Consider the following 21,047-nt stretch of genomic DNA (forward strand, 5'->3'; position numbering starts at 1 on the left):
CTTTGTGGAAAAAAAGCTTGTTTAGTGGACTAACTTTGCACTTGAAGGTTGCCCGTTCACTTACGTTTTAACCGGTCTGATGCTACTATGCGCCCCGGCTGTATCTAGGCTAACGGCTAACATGCTAACTATTATTTTTATGTCACTAGTCACTTGAAACAAATTTAGGACGATAGGAGACAGGTTGAACTAAACCGAAATTTCCCTTTAAGTCTGTCTGTTCACACCTGGCATTAGGATGTGTCTCCACATGAGTCTTGAGTGATCACTTCTGATTGGATATCACTTCTCCGCTCTATGCAAATAAATACGTGCATCATTTCATTTTGCAAAGACAGAATATGTTGTTGCTTTTAACTGGTGGGAGGTTTGTCATGCTGTACTGCTGCAGGAGTGTGAGCGCAGCACTGGGGACAGTTGGTGAGAGTCCACTTGCACACATTGTGACAGGGCTAACTGTTAGCTAGCGGTTATTAACTGATATAATGCCCAAATCAAGCTGTTTCGGTGTCAGTGTCACTGTGTTGGGCCTTTAACAGCTGCTGCTATGTTAGCTCATTCTAACTGGGCCGACGTTGAACTGATTGTTTAGCCGGCAGGAGACGGTCCCTCAGCACTGTGTCTAACCTGTTTAACGGCAGCAACCAAAGCCTATCTGGTAGGGAGTTGGATAAGCTAAGGACATCAGCTGAGTAGGCGGTCCTTCACTGTGGCCTAGGACACATTACCGTACACACTGCTTAAGGAATGTGACCACTGTGGCAGGCTAACAGTTTCCCCCTGTTTTCAGTAATTATGCTAAGCTAACTGGCTGCTGGCTTTGGTTTCATATTAAGCTGACAAACATGAGAGTTGTCTTTTTATGTGTCATTTATCTGTCGGCAAGAAAGCAAATAAGCGTGTTTCCCAAAATGCCAAACTACTGCTTTAAGTGGCAGTTACTAAAGGATAGGCACACAACATAAAGCAGCAGGAAGGAGATGCAAATACCGTGGTGAGAGTCCAGATTGTCTTTGGTCTCAGTTTGAGGAGAGCTTCTCCTGCTCTAAGAAGAAGTAAGAAAAACAAGACAGAAGGAGCTGCCCAGCCTCTGCTCTGGGCTAATTTTGGCCCTGTAGTATCTATGTCGATTGTGAGGAGTCACAAGTACATCTCCACAGGCATTCAAGGGCACAAACATACTTGTGCAGATGCAAACACACTTTGTTGCTACACCACACACATAAAAAGAGATACTCAGGCACACAACACACTGCCTCACACAGTGATTTGATGAAGAACAAAATAGGAGCCTCTGTGTTCTCCGTGATGAGCTGCCTCAGTTCTGCTTCTGCTGCTTGCAATGTTGACTGCAAATTGTAAGCCCCAATTGTCTTCTCCTGTGCTTCGCTGCCCCACAGGAAATCGCAAATGATCTAAAAGGGAGAGCTGCGTGACCCGTAGTCATGTGTCACCATTATGTACAGTAATGAATCACAGAATAATCGTGCATTTGAGCTGTTTAATTACACACTCAGAAACACAATTTCTTGCAGCCTCAAACGTGTAGACACAGATGTGGATATCCAGATGTGCTCCCTGTGGCTGAGCTATGATCAACACAAACCTGGAATAAGAATCAGCCTGATGAAGCTGTGATTTCTTCCCGCATTGCTGCAGTAAATTATAATATATTTAAACTCCTTGTGACGGTATTTCCGCTTTTTTCTGACATTTTGTGCAAGTACGATAGCATCACAGTAGCCTCGTTAATGAAAAGTGCATTTTACAGGGGAAAGTATTTCAACCCTGTTCAATAACAGTTAGCTTAAAGGGACCTGTCTTGTGTTGCTGTGAGGTGAAGCAGCACAACACCCCTTGAGACACCACACCATTGCAGCACCTATCTCTAAAGCAGAGAGGCAAGCAGAGGGTTATCAGAAGCCATTTTGTAAGCCTTTGATGAACTCAGCGGGACATCAGAGCTCACGGTTTTATGTCAACAGCTTGAACCTCTGACACTGGTGTCTGATCTGTGCTCGACTTAAAACTGTCAGCAACTTAGCACATCTGAGTTTTTTCTCTGGTTCACAGTCCATAATTTACAATAATAATTTTATGTAATTTGAGGGTCTGGGCCATAGGGGAGACCAGGGTATGTTGGCACGCTTTTTTTCTCTCTTCTCTGGCATAATTTATGTTGGAATATTCTAACCAACAGCATAAATATGTACAATAAATATGTTTTATTGTACACAAATGTTTTCTAAAGTCTGATTAAAGTCTAGTTGTACATTTGTGCCAACCGGCTCCATCACAGGGAAAAAGAACTAACAAACAGAAACAATTTGAACATTTAATTCAAACAGGAACTATAAAATATGAACATTTAATAGAATATTTTCCCATTTTTAAAACCAAGCAACATTTTTTAAGCAATTTATCAGTAGGTATGTCAAATTACTTTTGCCATTGACCATTCAAAATTATAATAATTAACCAACAATGTAAACATTGTTTTTGAACTTTCAAATTAGTTTTAATCTCTTAAAATACAGGTCTTAAAATTATGTTACCATCACTCATCATAGACTTTCAGATCTTATGTCAAATTGTAGCTGGTTCCTTTATCTATTAACTAGAGGTAATCTCTAGCACATTTTATAATACGTTTAGTCCACAGACAAATTTTTTACTTCCGATACTATAAAACCGAAATGTTATCCTCAACAAAATAGTTAGACTTTCAGATATTTTAACACATTAGATGAGTGCGGGTCAAAAGCAAATGTTTTGATGCTACATTTTTGCCTTCAAAGGAACATAAACTAGCTGTGTGCCAACCAACCCCAGTCTCCCCTATTTGTGATGCCCTTTAAATTTAATACTTCAGTGTGTTTTTGAATAAGTTATTTTGCTTCTTGTAAACTGCAAGCAAGACCATGGAGTTGTATGCATAGACATGATGATAAAAAATAATAATAAGCATCTGGATCCCACAGGGTTAATACAGTAAATGGTATATCATACACTGAACACATAAATAAGTATTTCATAGTTCGCCAAAAGAAGGAATGCAATTCAACTGTATTGTTCAGTTTGGCACCACACTGCAATATTTTGAAGGATTTTTCTCTGTGTCATTTTTATTTATTGTTGCGGGAGCTCGTATCATTGATGATTTCAAAGACAAACTATCAAACACAGGAAAATCACAACTGTTCCCATGGAAACAGATTAAAATGCTTTTGGCGATCATGAGAGCAGACTACAGATGTGGGCTGAGGATATAAAGATATGAAGAATAAGGGAATTCCAGCAGTGCAGCGTACACTACGAGTACTTTGTTTTTGACAGGGTATTGATTTCCTAATTGAATGTGTTTGAGGAGGAAGCAGATGTGGAGGAATTTAGATGGAAAGATATGTGAATGCGAAAGATGAAGGAGCCTCCAGGGCTTTCCTTTTTGCTGTGAAAGCCCTGCAGGCATTTCTTTATTGCACAGGCAATGTTTGAAGACCAAAGAGAGAGTGAGGAAAGAAGGAGGTCAATATAAAAGCTAGTACATGAATGTATTTGCACTTAACTATGATTTCCTCATGTTTCAATATTTTTCGTACATCCATATTTTCCCAATCCCATTTCCAAACTGCAGCTCGAACCAAAACGACCCCTCAGCCACTGTTGGCAAAGTCAGAGACTTGGCTTCTTTTCGCCGGCACTTCCGAATGGGTTTTATGACCATGCCGGCCTCCCAGGACCTGTCCCCTCACTCTTGTGCCTCCGCCATGGCGCCACGCTCACAGTCCTGCCATGCTGTAGGTGCTGGGGATACGAGTCTGGAGAACGGAGATTACTCTGACACCCAATCCCAACATGGTGGCCGCTGCCCGCCAGCCAAACCCAAACGTCACCCCAGCACTCGCCTGAGCTCCTCATCCACTGATGGCAGAGGATCTGTTGATACGCCGCCCCCTACTTCGTCCTCTCACTCACAGTCCAAACACTCAGAGAAGAAAAATGGTAAGAAATGTGTTTTTAGGTGCATATTCTGCAGAGAAAATGATCTTTCTTCATGACATGCATTTTTTTTTCCTACAGCCATGAAGAAGTCTGACTCTGGAGAGATTGGAGGAAAGAAGGTGCCTCCTTTGAAGCCCAAGAGAAGTCCCAGTACCCAGCTTTCCTTTGACCCTCTTCCTCCACGTGTGCCTGCTTCTGCCACATCCTTGCCTTTCCAGGCAGCAGACTCTCAGATTCAGACAGGAGATGGGGAGGATGAACCAGTCTATATAGAGATGGTGGGCCAAGTGTTTACCAGAGACAGCCAGACAGCCACCCCCCACCCTGTCACCCCTGTGGCTACCACGCCTGACTCTGACTCAGACCAGAGTGAGGCCATCTATGAGGAGATGAAATACCCGCTGCAAGAGGACAGAGAGTCCCAGAAACACCTCCCAGCAAAACATGAGAAACTGAAAACCTCGAAACACTTCCATGTCACCCCTTCATCCTCCAGCAGCTCCTCCTCCCTGCCACGCCCCTCCTCTTCCTCTCCCTCCTATTCCAAACCCAAAGCTACCGTGTCAATCTCCCATTCGTCTCCTCTGCCTTCCTCTGCGTCCTCCACCCCTATCCCCCAGGTCCTCTCCACCAGTCCACACACTCCACGAGCTCCTACTCCCTATCTGCTGCAAGGGAGTAAATCAGAGCCCGAGTCCAACACCAAGATCCCAGCCCCTTTCCCCAATCTCCTACAGCACCGACCCCCACTGCTTGCCTTCCCTCAGCCAGCAGCAGCCTCCAGCGGGGTTGGGGTGCAAAACAAGTCTGCTTCTGCTAAAATGGGAACTCAAACATCCAGCGTGACAACTCAAGCCAGCACCTCCTCCTCAACTTCTTCTAATGTTCCCTCGTCGCTGTCAGGCTCAAAGGAATCATCAGGAGGAAGTGCATCCCAGCAGGACAAACACAGCAGAGAGGCCCAGTTAGGCCCTGCACCTGGACTGAGAGCCAGGAGCCACTCAACACCTCTGCCTCCCTCCTCCAAATCCACCTCCCCTTTCTCTCATCACCACCACCACCCTCACCATCGCCCCTCGCACTACCATCACTATCGCAAGCCAGAGAGAGGAGATTCCCCCGCCCCAGGCAAGAGCGGTTCTCAGACTTCAAACCAGGCCACAGTGCAGACCCAAACCTCAAGTACAGGCAAGGAGGGCAAGTCTGTTAGCTTCCTCTTGAAGTCTGATAAAGAGCGGGATAAGGATAGGGACAGGGACAGAGACAGAGACAAGGACAGGGACAGGGACCGAGACAAGGATAGGGAAAGGGACCGAGATAGAGATAGAGAAAGGGATAGGGATAGGGGTAGAGACAAGGAAAAAGACAAGGACAGAGACAGAGACAGAGACAGAGATAGAGATAGAGACAGGGACAGAGAAAGAGATAAGGACAGAGACCGAGATAGAGACAGGGACAGGGACAGAGACAGGGACAGGGACAGGGAAAGAGACAGGGATCGGGATAGGGATGGAGGGCCCTACTCCTTACAGGATCACGTTTCCTCCACGTGTCAAAGCAGCACCAGCTCAACCCCTACGCCATTGTCCTCATCCCAGCGTCCTCATTCTCGCCCCCATCTTCGCTCTCACACTCCTCACGGCCTGCCAGCGTACAAGCCTCCCTCTTCGGACAGTCCCCTGCTGTGGACCTACCCTTCTGGTGGCTTCCGGAGACCGCCAGCTTACGAAAGCCTGAGAGGAAGCTCTCAGACGCCGTCTCTGCAACAGCCATCAAGTCTCACTGGTGTGGGTGAGGGGGCATTCAAGAGTAATGGAGGGTCTTCATCCCTCCATTCGAAAGCTGGCTTCATGCCCTGGGACAGCAGTGCCAGCTTAGCTGCAGATGATGGATCTTACTGGCCTATGCAGAGGAAATTGTCCTTCAGCCATGGGAGCAGAGAGACAGAGAGTAAGTCAGAGGTCATTTTGAATACAGAGTAAAAAAAAGCTTTTGAGGTCATTTTAAGTTAAATACTCTTTGAAATATTCATTCTGTTCCTTTCTGTGTCTCAGAAGACGAAGGGCGTGCGTGGAATGGCAGTGCTGATGCCCTATTAAGGATGGATAAGGACGACCTCTGCATGGGGTCTCGAGGTGGCCACTCAGGCATCCCAGTACACTTCAGTGGTGCCACCAGCAGGGCGCTTGGTCACAGTGAGTCCTTGGCTGGTGTGGATAGCAGCCCAGGTTTCAGAGCCCTGCCCAGAGTTGGTCTGCCTCTTCCCTGCCAGACTTTCCCTGCCTGTCGCAATGGAGGTAAGGAAGTGTTCATAATCTTTTAGCCATAGCCTCTAACCACAACATCCTATTTAGAAAGGAACTAGCAGGGGATTTACATGGGGATTCTTCTTCTGGAGCTCCTAAAATTGGAAGAATCAGAGACTACCTCCTCTCCTCTGCTCTCTCTCTCTGACTGTCGCAAAAAGATAACAACTCCGCCTCCATTGCATCCTCTTGTACTCAAGTTAGCCTTGAAGCTCTGTGTCTCTTTGTCAGTCTCTTTGCATCTGCACTCAAGGCCTTTCCCTAGAAACAGAGACACTGCTTACCTTGAGAATCAGTGCAATTCTTACCTTGAAGCGAAGCCAATAAAAGAAGTGCTCCATAAACAGGCCCACATCCCCGCACACATATATTCATGAGCTCTGGTCCTATGGGGCCCCAAACTTGGTTGTTTAAAACACTTTATAACTGAATTGAGTTTAGTAAGGTAATATGAGCTAAGTACATGTACAGACAGGGTGCAATTTATTTTGCCAGTAAAGTAATAAAAGTGATATTACAGGATAAAGCAGGCAGAGAGTGCAAACTCAACCAGTGCTGTCTGCAATCAGATGTAGTTTTCATTCAATGACATCACTTCTGTCGCTTTTGTGTTACAGTCTTTTTTTCCATGCAAATATTTCAGTAGAAAATTTATCAGGTTCATATTATGGTTAAGTCTGAATGAACAATCATTTTTGAATAGCGGAACTGGCAGATTAGGATCACTACCAAAATTAAATTGTGTGACCCTGTTACAATACATTCAATGGAAATCTGTTTACAATTTAATAAAAAGCACCCAGCTGACAGATTAACATTGACAGAGTGACACAGGAACAAATCTGTGTGTAAGCAGACTTGTATTGCTCCATTGTTCATAAGGTTACTTTATAGTTGTCAAGTAACTTAAACTATAATGAGCACACAGTGTACAAAAGCTCAGCCTCAACTCACATGAGTGTCGTTAGACATTCACAGCTCTGTGTGTTAAAATGAAAAGTTATATGCCAGTGTTCTCATTATCAGACACACAGTGTAATGTTTGTTTCTTTGCAGAAGTGGGGCGGCTGGGCCGCTCCTCCTCTGCTGCTGGAGTGAGACAGGTGGGTGGAGGAGACGTCCAGAGACAGAGCAGCCTACCAGCACGAGAAGCCCTGAATCAGGTTAATATATAACACCCAGCCGTGTAACTTTAGACTCTATTAACTTCATTCATGGTAGATTTGGGAGTGAACATTAATATTGGTCTCATTATTACTTCCCCTTCTGCTAGAGACAGTGCTCCTGCAGATCTATTTATAGCTGGTAGATATGCCCACTGAGCAGAATAAGGCTTTGGCCTGCCTCAAAAGAATAAGAGCTGCAAAGGTATATGACGCAGGCTGATATGTAATCAGGAAATGAGAGAGAATAGTGGATGATAGAACATGCTGTACTGTGTTTTGGAGTGATGAGCTGCAGTCTTCTAGCAGCACATTTTGCCCAGATTCTGGCTGCATAGCAAGTGCTGACGCAGTTTGAGTGTGCTGCAGAGACGGTCTTCATGCGGCTGGTTGACCCTCCCTCAACCTGTGATAGATGAAGCAGTGCTGCATCCTCGTGGCTGTTCACAGGAACTGCAGTTTTATTCACTGTGCAAGGGCTGGCTGTCACTGCAGACAGCACTGCAGTGATTATGCATGTAGAAACTGAAATACTGTAATATCATTAAACACCACATAAATTCACTTGACTTTTTCCCAATGTGTTCAGCTGCATGGTCTGGCCCAGCCTCAAGTGCCCTGCAGTCCCAGCAGTCCCAGTGTGTCTCGACAGCAACAGCAGCTTCAGCTTCACCAGCAGCAGCTGCAGTTAAAGCAGCAGCTTCAGCAGCTTCAGCAACAGCACCATCTGCAGTTGCAGTTCCAGCACCTCGCCCAGCTGGCACAGGGACAGCCTCCTGTCAGCGGGGGCACCACCCCGTCCGCAACGCAGAGCCAGAGAGACGGCAAGCTGCTGGAAGTCATCGAGCGTAAACGCTGCCTGTGCAAAGAGATCAAGGCCCACAGGCGCCCTGACAAAAGCCTGTGCAAGCAGGACAGCATGCCCATCCTCCCTAGCTGGAGACGGACACCTGAGCCTCGTAAGACTGGCACGCCACCCTGCCAGAGGCCGCAGGCCGTCGTGTGGGACACGGCTATCTGAGGTGGAAAGACAGGCCAGCAAGTACAGCACTGAAGAGAGACTAACACACAGAGGAGTTGAAGATGGCTGAGGAGGAGAGTAAAATGGGTTCAGTAACTGGAACGCATAAGTACCACAGAGGAACGAAAGAGTTTTGTGTGATAAACTGATCTGAGAACAGTGATGAAGGTTATTGGAGACTTTGAACTCATTGGGGAAAACAAAACAAAAAAAGGCCAATAAAAGAGGTGAAGAAAGGAAGAATTACAATCAGACTAAATTAATCTCTTACCGGGGTGATTTGTACTTGCTCTGTACTATGTCCTTCTCGATGTGTTCTAATTGCCAATGATTTTTTGCCACAAAACGCCAGTATTATTGCCACAAAATGAAGACCCCAACTTAATAATGGGTGGGATGTTTTCTTAGATTGGTGTTGCCAAATTTCCTCCTGACTACTTGAGACATAAAGGAATCATATATTTTCTCCAACACGCATAGAAACTACTCTGTGGATGAGAAAAGGCCAGACTCATTGATAAGTTTTTGAAGTGTTTCTTGAAAATCGTAAATGCATATGAGATGTCTTGGTATCAATAGATTGTCATTGTGGATGCAAATAATCATCACTGAGGAGTAAAAGCTACCTACTGTATCTGTTTGCATATTTGTAATGTAAATCTATTTACTTTCTCAACGTTTCTGCAATTTTATAGCAATATGCTCCCAACGCCGGAGCAACATAATTAAAAACTTGTGTCAACTAGCCTAACATACATATCTAAGACTTGAATAAGTCATATTTACTGTGTCATTCTCTGCATGTCACGATAGACATACAGTATTGTAAAAGAATATGTGTAGAGATGATCATGTCCGACTTTTACATACAGCAGATCTTCACTATGATAACATGTGGTTGTATAAAAAGATGAATATATCGCTTGGGGTACAGTTCGAAAAAGGTGGTGCGACAGATGGCACATACTGTGCAGTCCAGCCAAATATAGATACAGATCAATGGTACAAAAACTTCATCACTCATGCTTATCCACAGATGCACATTAGTGATTGTTCCACCACACAGAAAAACAAGCACTGACACCCATCAACACAGACTGTACAATATGGTGCAACTGATAAGACTGTGAGTATTGATCACCTCAAACAGAATGCTGGAACAATCTGCACAAAACATGGTATACGCTCATGAGAAATTAAACCCTAATGTCTTGTAAATAGATATGTACAACTGTATTGAAAATGTAGCAATTATTTCCATTTTCATACTTGTAATCAATACATATTATGTAGCATATACTGTATAAACATAACTTTGTTCACTTGTTTTTTCTAAAAGAATTAAGTACTTTATCTGCTGCAGCCAGTCCATGCATTACTTATAGTTCTACTAATAAACAGTAAGCCCTCTAAAGAAAGGCACAGTCCAACAGTTGTTTATTTAAATTTATGCAAGACTCCCTTTAAGCTGTGTTATTGTTTTATTTATACCCTTTTTTCTACATTCATTTTTATTTGTGTACAGATTTCAACGGCTCGTTGTCTTGACATTTTGAATACTTTGCTGCTATCTTGAACTACTGGTGTTGTTCATTCAACTACATGGTGTGACCATGAGAAACATTATTAATATAGTGGTTATTGTTACATATTTGTTTTATTTCTGAAAGCCACGTGAAATGAAGTTTGTACCTTGAAGAGTGAGCCCTTCTGTAATAGTATTAAGGCACTTGAATGTCTCTTGGTTGTTGTCGTTTTTATGATAGTTAGCACCAAGCTGTACAGTACAGTACACCCAGTGAAAAGAAGACCTATCTAAATGTTTGAGAGTCACTGCTTGGCCTTTTTGTTTTTAGTTCCCACCTGCTCGTGTTTGAGGGTCCAGGTTTTTTCAAGCTTACTGAGTCCATTTTCAAACAAACACAGGTCAGGTTGAAGGAAATGGGCAAGTGCAATGCATGCAGAGATTCCTTACACTGAAAATGTCCCCAATGATACTGACTATTGTGCCCACTTTAAGTCCAGATACCGAGTAAATCACCTTACTATGATTCCTTCTCACAGACTGATATGGAACCCTAGGTATCATTTCCAAAAATAGTTTACAGAAGCTGTTGGTTTTTGTGTGTCTTCTAAAACAGTGGCCATTATATGAGTGCCATACTATATTGATATGGTAAGATACGGTGTACCTTGGAAATCACTGTAGTGCTATATTTGCATTGATATTGTCATTAAAAATAAATTTTATATAATGAACTTTACACAACAAACAGGATTTGTGCATGTTTTCATGCCTCGTGTTGTTTTACAGTGGAGATGGCGGGGAGGTGGACATCGTGTTCCCACTGCACTTCTGCTGCAGATGTTGCAGCGCCTGCAGAGTCCATATGAGGGCGCTACCTCCACTGCTGCTGCTGATGCTGCTGTGGCTCCATGCATCACACCACAGACACTGTTTCAGTACAGCACAGACTAACAATTGCATACTGACTCAGAGTAATCCATCAGACCTTCACCAACCTTAATAGTTTGAATTATAATAGTTGTTACTCTGGGAAAAAATCAGTTGAATAGTGCCAACAATTTATGCTACCTGTAGCTTAAAATGAGCAACCAATGCTAAAATATGCAGTCTCACAGTTTCCCTGATGGGTTTTAGAAAAATCACATTAACATGTTGAAGTTTATTTTGTGTCTACATTATTATCTGAAGCTCCTGTTTCTCTTTTAGTTTTGCTACAAAAAATAATAATTCCTATAGCAGGCTTCTGTGACATCTGATCCATGGCACACTAGATGGGAAATATGATGTGCTGAATAACGTCCCTGTCTGATTAAGACATGAATATGATGCTGATTTCAATATTATACACAACAATCACTGACACTTTAGAGTCCTTTAGGAATATCAGAGGAATATCATGTTGGTTTTTCTTTGGGGGACGTGACGATAAGAGCCTGTGAGCCAATAAAAGGATGCCCTCAGCCACCGCGCCATTCGCTCCAAGGCTTGTCTCTCATGCGTCTGGCGCGCGAGGAAGAGGGATGCGGTGCATATGATTGGCCAAGCGGGAGGAGGAGGCGGGCGCAGCTGTGCCGGGGATGGAGGCAGGAGAGAGGAGGGGAGGGAGGGGGGAGGATGGAGATAGTGGGGGTGCTTGTAGAGAGAGGCGGAGTGAGTGCTTTACCGCAGTATCACTAGATTTCTGCACCACTCATCAAAACTCTGCGGCATGCAGACAAGAGCTGGGGGGGAGGGCATATAGGCTACCAGGTCTGTGCTGGAGAGTAGGACCGCTACCTCTTACTATAACTATCCATCTTTCTGTTATCAGATAGGCTGGGGTTTTACTTTAGTGTTCATTCATTTGTGCGTCTGAGCGCTTAGACCTGAGTAATTGCCTCTCTTCTTCCAACAGCCGCGGTGGTACAGTAGCATATCTCTCCCTCTCCGTCTCTCTCTGCTGTCTGCCTATTTGTTCCTACCCGGCTCTTACTGCATTACTTTCATTAGAGCTTTGGTTGTCCAAACTTTTATGACAAAATGGCAAAGGATGGAGAAAAAAGCGGGTGGAAGGAATTTATATGGAACCCGAGGACGAGGGAGTTTCTGGGCAGGACGGCGAGCAGCTGGGGTAAGTACTGTCCAGCTACAGCAATGCAGCAAACACTGTCCCTCGGCTCTGTAACAGGTCTCTGTCATAGTCTCTTAAGCCTCTCCAAAAGCTTCAACATGCTGCTGCAAGAAGGGGACACCTTCAGAGATGAACAGTCTAACTATAATGTCTATTCACCCTCATACAAGTCTGTTATTTCCCTCAGTGCGCAGGTAATGAGATGGCTGTCGCTGTCCACTACAGTCTGGTGCTAGAACCTGAATGCGGCACCGCTCCTGTGGAAGCCGGTGGAAGAAAAAAAATCCTAGTTTCTTTATTTATTTATTAATTTATGGCACTGCTTTCACTGCGCAATGCGCTCGGCACAAGGGTGGAGGCATATGGTCTTATTTCACATTTGAATTAGCCAGATTACTGCAGCACTGCTGAAACAGGTTCCACTCTGTTGCAAAGTGCATATCATCAGCTCCTGTCTGTGTGAGAGCTTTAGCTAGCTTCATCATGAATTCTGCTGCAGAGAGGACTTTTTTTTCACAGGGTGATGGGTTGCTGAAGTTAAGTAGGAATAGGGTTGCATGCCTGCAGCTTTTATCTAATGAGTATTCAACGTGATGTCATTCATTTTCAGGCTTTTCCCCCCCAGAGATTTTGAAGATGCCACATACTGTCCTCCCCTCTGCCATATACCCAGCCTGCCACTGTTTCAAAGATTCATGAAATGATAGGGCACATATGGCTCTGTTCTAATGACATTGGAGCATTTTAATCTGGGTAAAGCCGAGGGCCAAATGCTATTTGTATCACCTCCAGCCCGGCCCCTCCCAGTGAGTGTAAATCAGTGAGGGATTTAATCCTAATCTAATGACTTCATTGGCTGATGGGGAAGGTATCAATTCAGAGGGTAGGATCTAGCAAAGTAAACCACTTTCAGGAACTGAGATTATTTTTTGATCTTTACACTGGGGACATGATCTCACCGAAGTTTAGTATTTGTGGTTGGAATAATGCTGAAAGTGATTTGACTTGCAGTGATAATGTCTCATGAATGGACATTGTTCTGTTACTGCAGAGTTGGGATCATTGACTGTAGCTTCCTTTGCTGGAATCCTCCCGCAGTGTACGACTTAATCCAGCTCAGTGCGTCCCAGGTGCTTTAAGGTCTGGTGGCCTTTTTAAGCTGTGCTTTCTAAGGCTTGTTAATTAGGCTATTTCTGTCGTCAGCCACTACATGTAGGTCTGCTAAACTTGGCATTTCACCTCAGCACTTCCTCATTCTCCTAATGATGCACACACTGTACGTACTGTACCTCAACCCCCACTTGTTTGACTGCGTGGCAGTCCATCCATCCATTTTCTGTATCTCAGCATGCAGTGAGAATAAGGCAAGAAAACACACCAGTCAGGTCTCCAGTCTTTTTAAAAGGCAAATTTGTTGTTTCCACTTATAGTTTTGCTGCATAATGTACGTGCAGAGTGTTAGATCAAAGGCTCCTTTGAGGATGCAACGCAGAACACTTGCTTGTGTGTTCTGCTTTGTGTAAAGAGCTGTAATGATATGGAAATAGCCTTGATAAAAGAGAACAGTCCTGCAATTTTGATGTTACATTGCCACCAGATGACACCAGGCAAACATGGTCAAACAACTAACTCTATTAAAAATAGGACTAATTAAGTGTTCTGCTCCTCCCACTTCCAAAAACAACAAAAGGCTCTTACTGTAACATGGGAAAACAGCCTCAAAGGGCCTGGTAGGAAACAAAACCCTGATGCCGGTCTTAGTGCAAGATTGCAGACCATATACAAGATAATAAATGGTTTGACATTGAAAGAACCACAGCACATAGCTATTTATTCTTTTTCTGGAGCATTTAATTTTGAGTTCAGAGATCTGTTTGATCACCAATTTACAAAGCAATTGAGCAGCGTGTCCTCCTAATTAATTCTGAAAGAAAAGAGACACCTCCTGTCATTATTATTGAAGAAAGAACAGGATGCTGAACCATCCCACCCCGGCCTTTTGTTCCCTGCTTTCAACTGCCGTCTGCAAACAAAACCGGGGTGAAAGAGAGATGCTTCACTGTCTATCATCAGCATGGACTGAGAGGGCAGACTGTGAACCTAACACCCTCTTTGCCAGGGGGAAAGCCACCCTGCCTGCACGCTTGACCCCCATATGCACGTGTGCACATCCACTCTCCCTTGGGTGGTGTCATATTTGCAGTTAGCACAACATCCCCCCTGGATGACAGAGAAAAACACTTAAACACTTTGTTTTGTCACATCTTATCTCTGATGCCTCTCGCTCTTTCTCGCTGTAGTGCCTCTGGCTTGGTCCGGGGCCTGGAGGACTGACTCTGTATATATTTAATGACTCAGCTTGGGTCTTTTCCATGCGACAGACGGGATGCTCACAGCTATCCTACTCACCCATTCATTCGCTTCACCTCCAGATTCCGATCATTCTGGAACAATTGGGTGAAAAAACGCACACACAAGCTCTAAATCATCAAGATGCCCCTCTGTAATAATTGCCCCCCGCGGAGCAGCTTCCCCTTGACATTTTGTTATGGATTCCTGTAAGCCCGGCTGTGTGGGGAGGCAGATGCAGCGCCTGCTGACAGAGTGAGTGAGCTCCATGCTGGGGGCCATCCAGCAGAGGCACAAGGGTCAGGGCACTCAGTTGCTACACAACGCGGGCCTCAGGTGTTGATGCTGAAAATGAGGGATGTGTCATAGAAAATGCTATTTATGTTTTCCTGCTCTCTATGTAGACAGGAATGCCTGAGGTGGGAGCAAACAGCTGCTTCAAAAGTATTTGATGGTTTCCAAGTAGGAAGCATCACATAAAGGAGTCTTTTCAGAGACGGTTCATCTAACTTCCACGCACTGAAGGAAATACAGCAGTGACAGAGTGGTACAGTGTTACAGATGATTTTTTAAATTCTAATGTTTAAGAAAGTGCCAAAACAAGTCAGTTAATCGATTAGTTAATCGGTTCCTCAAATGTCACGCAAATTTAATATCCTTTGGTTTTCAATTGTTCACTGGACGGATTAAGCAACTGGACGATGTCACCTGGGAGACTGTGACGTCACAATTTTTTTTAAGCATCAATCAGAAAGAAAAATGACAAATTCATTAGCTACAGCCCCACTTTCTATCAAATGTAACATTATCACTATGGTCTTCTTACATTATTAATGAAGTAGGCCTAGTCTATGATGGCCTGTAATCTCCTGACCCTGTGGCCTGGTCTCTGGGGGGTCCTTGTTCTCCCTCCACCTGTGCCCCCCTCTGTCATCATCCCCTCTCCTCTGTGGACAGGGAAACACTGTAATGAAACCGATCAGAGACCTGCCTGTCAATCTTGGTTTAATGGACCCAAGAATGTGAGGAAAGCAACTGTAAACACACAGTTTATGTTGTGATCAATTAGATGATTAACTTCATTTTAGACCATGTTGTGCAATTAATGATATTTTAAGTATCTAAAGGACGGCTGCTCATGTGTGAGTGAGAAAGAGAGAGGCAGATGGAATAAAGCTCCTCTCGTTTAATGAGGATTAACCGGCCTCCTGTGAACATGTTTGGTCAGAAAGTGACCACACAGACACAACACGACAGCAGCATTTAATTGAAATGAACTGATTCCATTATCCACTCAGATGTACGATTATTCATACTTAGAAATGTGCATTACGGTAATTATCAAGTGGACTGCACTTACCCAAAGTTTTCTTGGTAATGCACAGCCAGCAGCACAAGACGTGTATTGTGAAGTCTGGATACAGCAGTCACTGTAAAAGAATGTAAGAATGTCACTGCACAATAAAACAATGAAGGCTGGCTCTGGACGTAGGTCATGCCTCTTTTTTGTCGCAAAGACAGGAAATGTTACATCATGTGTAGACATGGTGTCATTTTCGACACATTCACATTATTTTATCAGATGTGATCATAAGCGGAGGGGTGCTGTCTGCAGGGCGTATCTGACATACGGCGTTGAAAGTACAAAAATTTGCTTTTACAGTTTAATACTGTACAAAATGCCCAATAAGCCTGAACATCTCCACAGTTAGCCACTGTAATTTGCATAGCATTATGTGTGTAGTGCAGACGGTATATGTCATTTACAGGAACTTACTGTATTTTTTTTTAATTGCAGTAATTTACTTTTAGCACATTGTTTAATTCTTAGTTTAACTGTATTCTTATTTAATTATTGTGACAATATATTGCCATGTTCTTAGACCATGTATTCTAGTTACTACAAAGGCCATAATGTTTTAAAGTGTATCATACTAAACTGAATTCGCTTTGAGTGCAGACTTTGTCTCTAGGCTAAAAATACAAATATAGACTGTAAATCTTAAATGTTGATACATAAGTGAGTGCATCACAATTTAAAATGATACTAGGTGTAAAGTTACATTCATGAATTCATACAATTAGCTAACAGTTTGAGAAAGAACAGCCATGACTTCTTTAATTTAGCAGGGACGGTTAGCCATTTAGCTAACTAGCTAAATAGGCTTGGATGATGCTTTAGAATATGAACACATGATTTGTTCGACACATATATCTCTAATATGTTTTTCAGTAGCAGATCTGTACAGTGTTGAATGAAATAATAAACTTTGCTTGATTTATTCCATTCGTATGATTTTGATTTTCTAAGTAGGCCTACTTATTTCCCCCTGATTAAGATTTAAACTTTCAATGTATAGAGGTGAATGATTTGATCTATTTCTTCTATGACAGACTGATATTGCACACAGTTGATGCAACTCTCCTCTGTCTTTGTCTGCAGGTCTTATTCTTCTCTTCTATGTAATTTTCTACATCTTCCTGGCCGGCTTGTTTGCACTCACCATGTATGTCATGCTGCAGACCTTGGACGACCATAAACCCACCTGGCAAGACAGGCTCGCTACACCAGGTGCAGTTACTGATGGTACACATTGCCTGAACACAGGTCACAGTCCGTAGCGTGGTGTTGTGACCCCCCGCTGTCTATCTGTCACTCACAGGCATGGTGATTAGACCCAAAGCAGATGAGACCTATGAGATTGTCTATAAGATCCAGAACACTGAGAGCTGGGACATGTATGCTCAGGCCCTGGACAGGTTCCTGGCACGTAAGTCTGGCTGCCGGCCTCTCGTACAGTGACTCAAAAAGCTTACTGCTGTGGATTATCTACCAATCTAGAATGAATTGTTTTTACCTAATAAGAGATAATTCCTTTACTGTCAGCGGGCAGGAGATTGCCTTGCACCAGGGTTTTAGTTGAGTCATAAGCCCTTACAAACCAAATAAACCCCCCCTCCCCCTCTCCCCCTGCAGCCTACAACGACAGCGTCCAGGCCCAGAAAAATGACGAGTGCGTCCCAGACCGGTACTTCCTGCAGGAGGACAGCGGTGATGTGAAGAACAACCCGAAGCGCTCCTGTCAGTTCAACCGCACCATTCTGGAGGACTGCTCTGGACTTACTGACCGTTACTATGGATACCAGGACGGCAGGCCATGCATCATCATCAAGCTGAATCGGGTATGAAAAAGAAAGAGGGAAGGGAAAGGGATGGTGTTGCTAGGAGACTATGGAGTGACTGAGATAATGAAACTGGTTGGGAATAAAGGAAAGATTATCCCAGTAAAAAAAAAAAAGGAAGTCATTATCAAGATTATAGTCACTGGTTATTGGATTTATCTTTTATTTCTGGTGTGTCTTATAGCAATTTGAAACATGATGTTGAATTCCTTTGTGTTTAAACGAGAGTGAAATGGGAATGGATCTGGAGACGTGCTGTCTTTCTGTCTCACCAGGTGATTGGGATGCTGCCAGGAAAGGACGGACAGGCTCCGTATGTCACCTGTGGTGCAAAGGTAATCCCTTTTTTGTCTTTCACAATGAAAGGCTTAACATAACAATTTGGATTTCAGCCCATTCATAGCTATTGTGCCTCACTCTCATGTGCAATATGCCACCTATCACTCGTCTCCATTCCCTTTCATGTCTGTGTTTGCATTGTTTCATCCATCATATCTGTATTGCATGCGATTTACACACCTGTGTATGTTCCTCCTCTTTTTTTCTTTCTTCTCATTGTGTTGCATTAACTTGCTCACTCTCAGAAATACAAAGTTGGCAAAGATCAATGGGTAAGAACGGAGCAGGACCTGTGTTTTTAGACTTCAGATAATGTTTAAATGCAGTAGCAGTGTAGATTGTAGATGATGTGTTTTTCAATGAATAGACTGCTGAAGTAGATAGTAGGCACACTGGGAAATTGGATTTAGAGAAAAGAAGGAGATTAACGAGGCTCACCTTCTCTTCTCCTTCATGTATGAAGGGATCTTTTTCACCGTAACTGATGAAACTGTTGTTTCACCCCCTCAGAAAGAAGACTCTGACAAAATTGGAGAATTGATGTACTTCCCTCCGAATGGCACTTTCAACCTTATGTACTACCCTTACTATGGCAAGAAAGCTCAGGTAAGATGGAGTCTGAAATGAATTTGTAGTAACAGAATTATTATTATTAATAACTGAAAGCTTGAGTTGGTACCTTTTAATTTGAATAAAAAAACATTTTTCATGTTTGCCGAAACTGTCTCTGTATTCTCACAGCACTGAATGAGACAGATAATCAGTGAAAAAAACAACCATCATGTTCCTCTGTTTGCTCTATTGCCTCGTAGTGCTCCTAATGGCCTTAGACAACTTACCAGAGCCAAGGAGTCTTTAATGTCCTGTTCATGGATCAGATTCCCTAAGGAGGCTTCAGGATAAGAGAGTAACTCAGGAATCTGAGCCAAGTCCTCAACGAGGGCGCGTCTCCAGCCCGTTGTAGACGGGAGGTTCCAGACGTAAAAGTGGATTCATTCATTTCTATGAGAGTTGCTCAGTGGTGCATGAAGCCAAAAGGTTTACCTGCAACTTATAAAATTACCCAGATGATCAGCACTACTTACGCACTGTGCAACCCATACAGCAAGCACACTAGAGACTTATGGTAGCCGAGTGGCTAACTTCCAGTTTAGCCCTCCGCTTATTTAAATGGGGATAAAATGTTTTAAGCATGTGGCTCTTCTAGACTTTAGAAATGTTATTGAACCAAATGGATCAAATCCTGATAGTTTTAAGGAGTCATTTCAGGGGGGTTGTGACGCTAATAAAATGTATCCACTAATTTACAGTCATCTCTTTCATCATGTGAGTCAATGGGAAAAAGTCTATTTGGGGCGCAGGGCATCACGTGACAGCGTAATTACATCGTTTCTCCATTTCGATAATTGGTTTCAAAGCTTGGCGCACTTTCCGAGGGGCTGGGTCAAACTGTCAAACGAGGCTTTGCTTTGCCTTGCCTTACTGAAAATGTTCCCAGAAACATATTTCAGTGTACTGTGTAGCTGTAAAATGAGAACGTTGGTCCAGCAGGTGGGCGTCGAGCGGTGCTTGGTGACTGTAGTGGTCATGTCACCGATTTTTTATTTCAACTGTTAAACAGTACACTAAAATATCTTTCTGTAGACATTTGAGAAGAGAAATTGGCAATGGAGTAACATAGTTTTGATTCGTATTTGATCAGCGCTGTGATCGTCATGAGTGCTGCGTTAGAGACTCCTTGGCTGTGATTGGTTGTTTTTGGTGCACGACGGTGGATTCATGCCATTACAATCAGTGAGAAGAAGAGGAGGGACAAGATTTTTTTCCGAGTATAGTGGCAGTTTCAGCAAATATGACACAAAGTTATTTTCATTAAAGTTACCAACTACAGCTTTAATAATGACTTAATTTGGTAAACATTGCTGCTTATAACCAAGCAGCCATCTTGTATCTCCAGACAGTTCATTAAAGATGTACCAGACAGAATATATTACTTCTGCGTTTGAAGACGTCCTTGGGTGTGTTTTTGCAGGTGAACTACTCTCAGCCTTTGGTTGCCGTCAAGTTCCTTAACATTACTGCCAATCAAGATGTCAACATCGAGTGCAAGATCAACGCCAACAACATTCCCCAAGGAAGTGAAAGAGACAAGTTTGCCGGAAGAGTGTCTTTCAAGCTGAGGATCAACACTATTAACTAGGTTGACCTTTCTCCTCTCCTGAAAACTACTTTCTTCATTCTCTGCGACATTGCACATACACAGAAACAAATCTCAGTATTCACACCCTTCGTAGGATTTGTTTACAACCCCCACATTGTGGGGACATTGTTTGTCCAGTTGTGTGATGAGATGGGGCAAGAATAAAAGGGTGGCAATCCTGTCATTATTTCTGTCTGTGAGCTATGGGACAAATTCTTTTCTGTAAATTAGTTTGAGGTGACGTCTATTTATACTGCATGACAAATCTAGGGGATGTAAAGGACGTGAACATGTGTTTTCAGAGTTTGCAAGGATCAGCAACATTAACACTTTACTGCTGCTCCCCTCCTGCTGCCTCCTTATAGAGTATCCCTCTATATATGAATATACACAAATTACAATACAAAATGTGTATATCTACAGTATTTATACGGTATCATAACCTTATATCAATACGTCTATTTCGTTGCACTTAAAAGAATAATCCAACAGACTCGTGTATATCTCGACGGATGGATGCAGAGATGAAGCCATTTTGCATGTGTGTATCGTCTTTCGTGTGCTATGATGGCAGGAGGCCCCTGTGTCCCACCTCTCTGCTAAGTGTGAAATAAGGTTATGTTAAACCACTGACCACCAGGAGGGGCCACACTGTAAATCTCACACACACAGCAAATGTGTGTGTTTCGATAACAACATACATCTACGAAAAAATGGGAGTTACAGTAGAGGTTGAAACCTTTAAGAGTGTGTGTGTTTGTGCATGTGTGTGTGCGTTTTTGCGTGTGTGTTTCATTCACAGGTCCCATTTCATACTGTAGGTCGGGAAATTGCATGCAATGTGCA

The 21,047-nt window shown here is 43.4% G+C and overlaps 2 protein-coding genes across 4 annotated transcripts in view; both read left to right on the forward strand.

Annotated features, from left to right (window-relative positions):
- LOC126387601 (neuronal tyrosine-phosphorylated phosphoinositide-3-kinase adapter 1) overlaps window positions 1–10,739 on the forward strand; it is a 38,332-nt gene extending 27,593 nt beyond the window's left edge. For both annotated transcript variants that reach the window (XM_050040146.1, XM_050040145.1), the window contains 5 exons: window positions 3,635–4,002; window positions 4,081–5,952; window positions 6,057–6,299; window positions 7,365–7,471; window positions 8,061–10,739. In XM_050040146.1, the coding sequence (XP_049896103.1) occupies window positions 3,635–4,002; window positions 4,081–5,952; window positions 6,057–6,299; window positions 7,365–7,471; window positions 8,061–8,492 (3,022 nt within the window). In that variant the 3' untranslated portion in view covers window positions 8,493–10,739. The remainder of the gene's footprint in view (window positions 1–3,634; window positions 4,003–4,080; window positions 5,953–6,056; window positions 6,300–7,364; window positions 7,472–8,060) is intronic.
- A 903-nt stretch (window positions 10,740–11,642) lies between these two features.
- Window positions 11,643–20,388, forward strand: atp1b2b (ATPase Na+/K+ transporting subunit beta 2b). 2 transcript variants are annotated; one of them, XM_050040173.1, is made up of 8 exons: window positions 11,643–12,130; window positions 16,923–17,051; window positions 17,143–17,250; window positions 17,457–17,662; window positions 17,938–17,997; window positions 18,247–18,273; window positions 18,512–18,607; window positions 20,034–20,388. In XM_050040173.1, exons 1-8 carry the CDS (start codon window positions 12,040–12,042, stop codon window positions 20,199–20,201), a joined length of 885 nt encoding a protein of 294 aa, XP_049896130.1. In that variant the 5' UTR covers window positions 11,643–12,039; the 3' UTR covers window positions 20,202–20,388. The 2 variants fall into 2 exon arrangements, with proteins under 2 accessions (XP_049896130.1, XP_049896131.1); XM_050040174.1 differs by lacking the exon at window positions 18,247–18,273.
- Window positions 20,389–21,047: the final 659 nt, after the last annotated feature.

Source organism: Epinephelus moara, chromosome 3 (assembly GCF_006386435.1).
Source record: "Epinephelus moara isolate mb chromosome 3, YSFRI_EMoa_1.0, whole genome shotgun sequence".
NCBI classification, from domain to species: Eukaryota; Metazoa; Chordata; class Actinopteri; order Perciformes; family Serranidae; genus Epinephelus; species Epinephelus moara.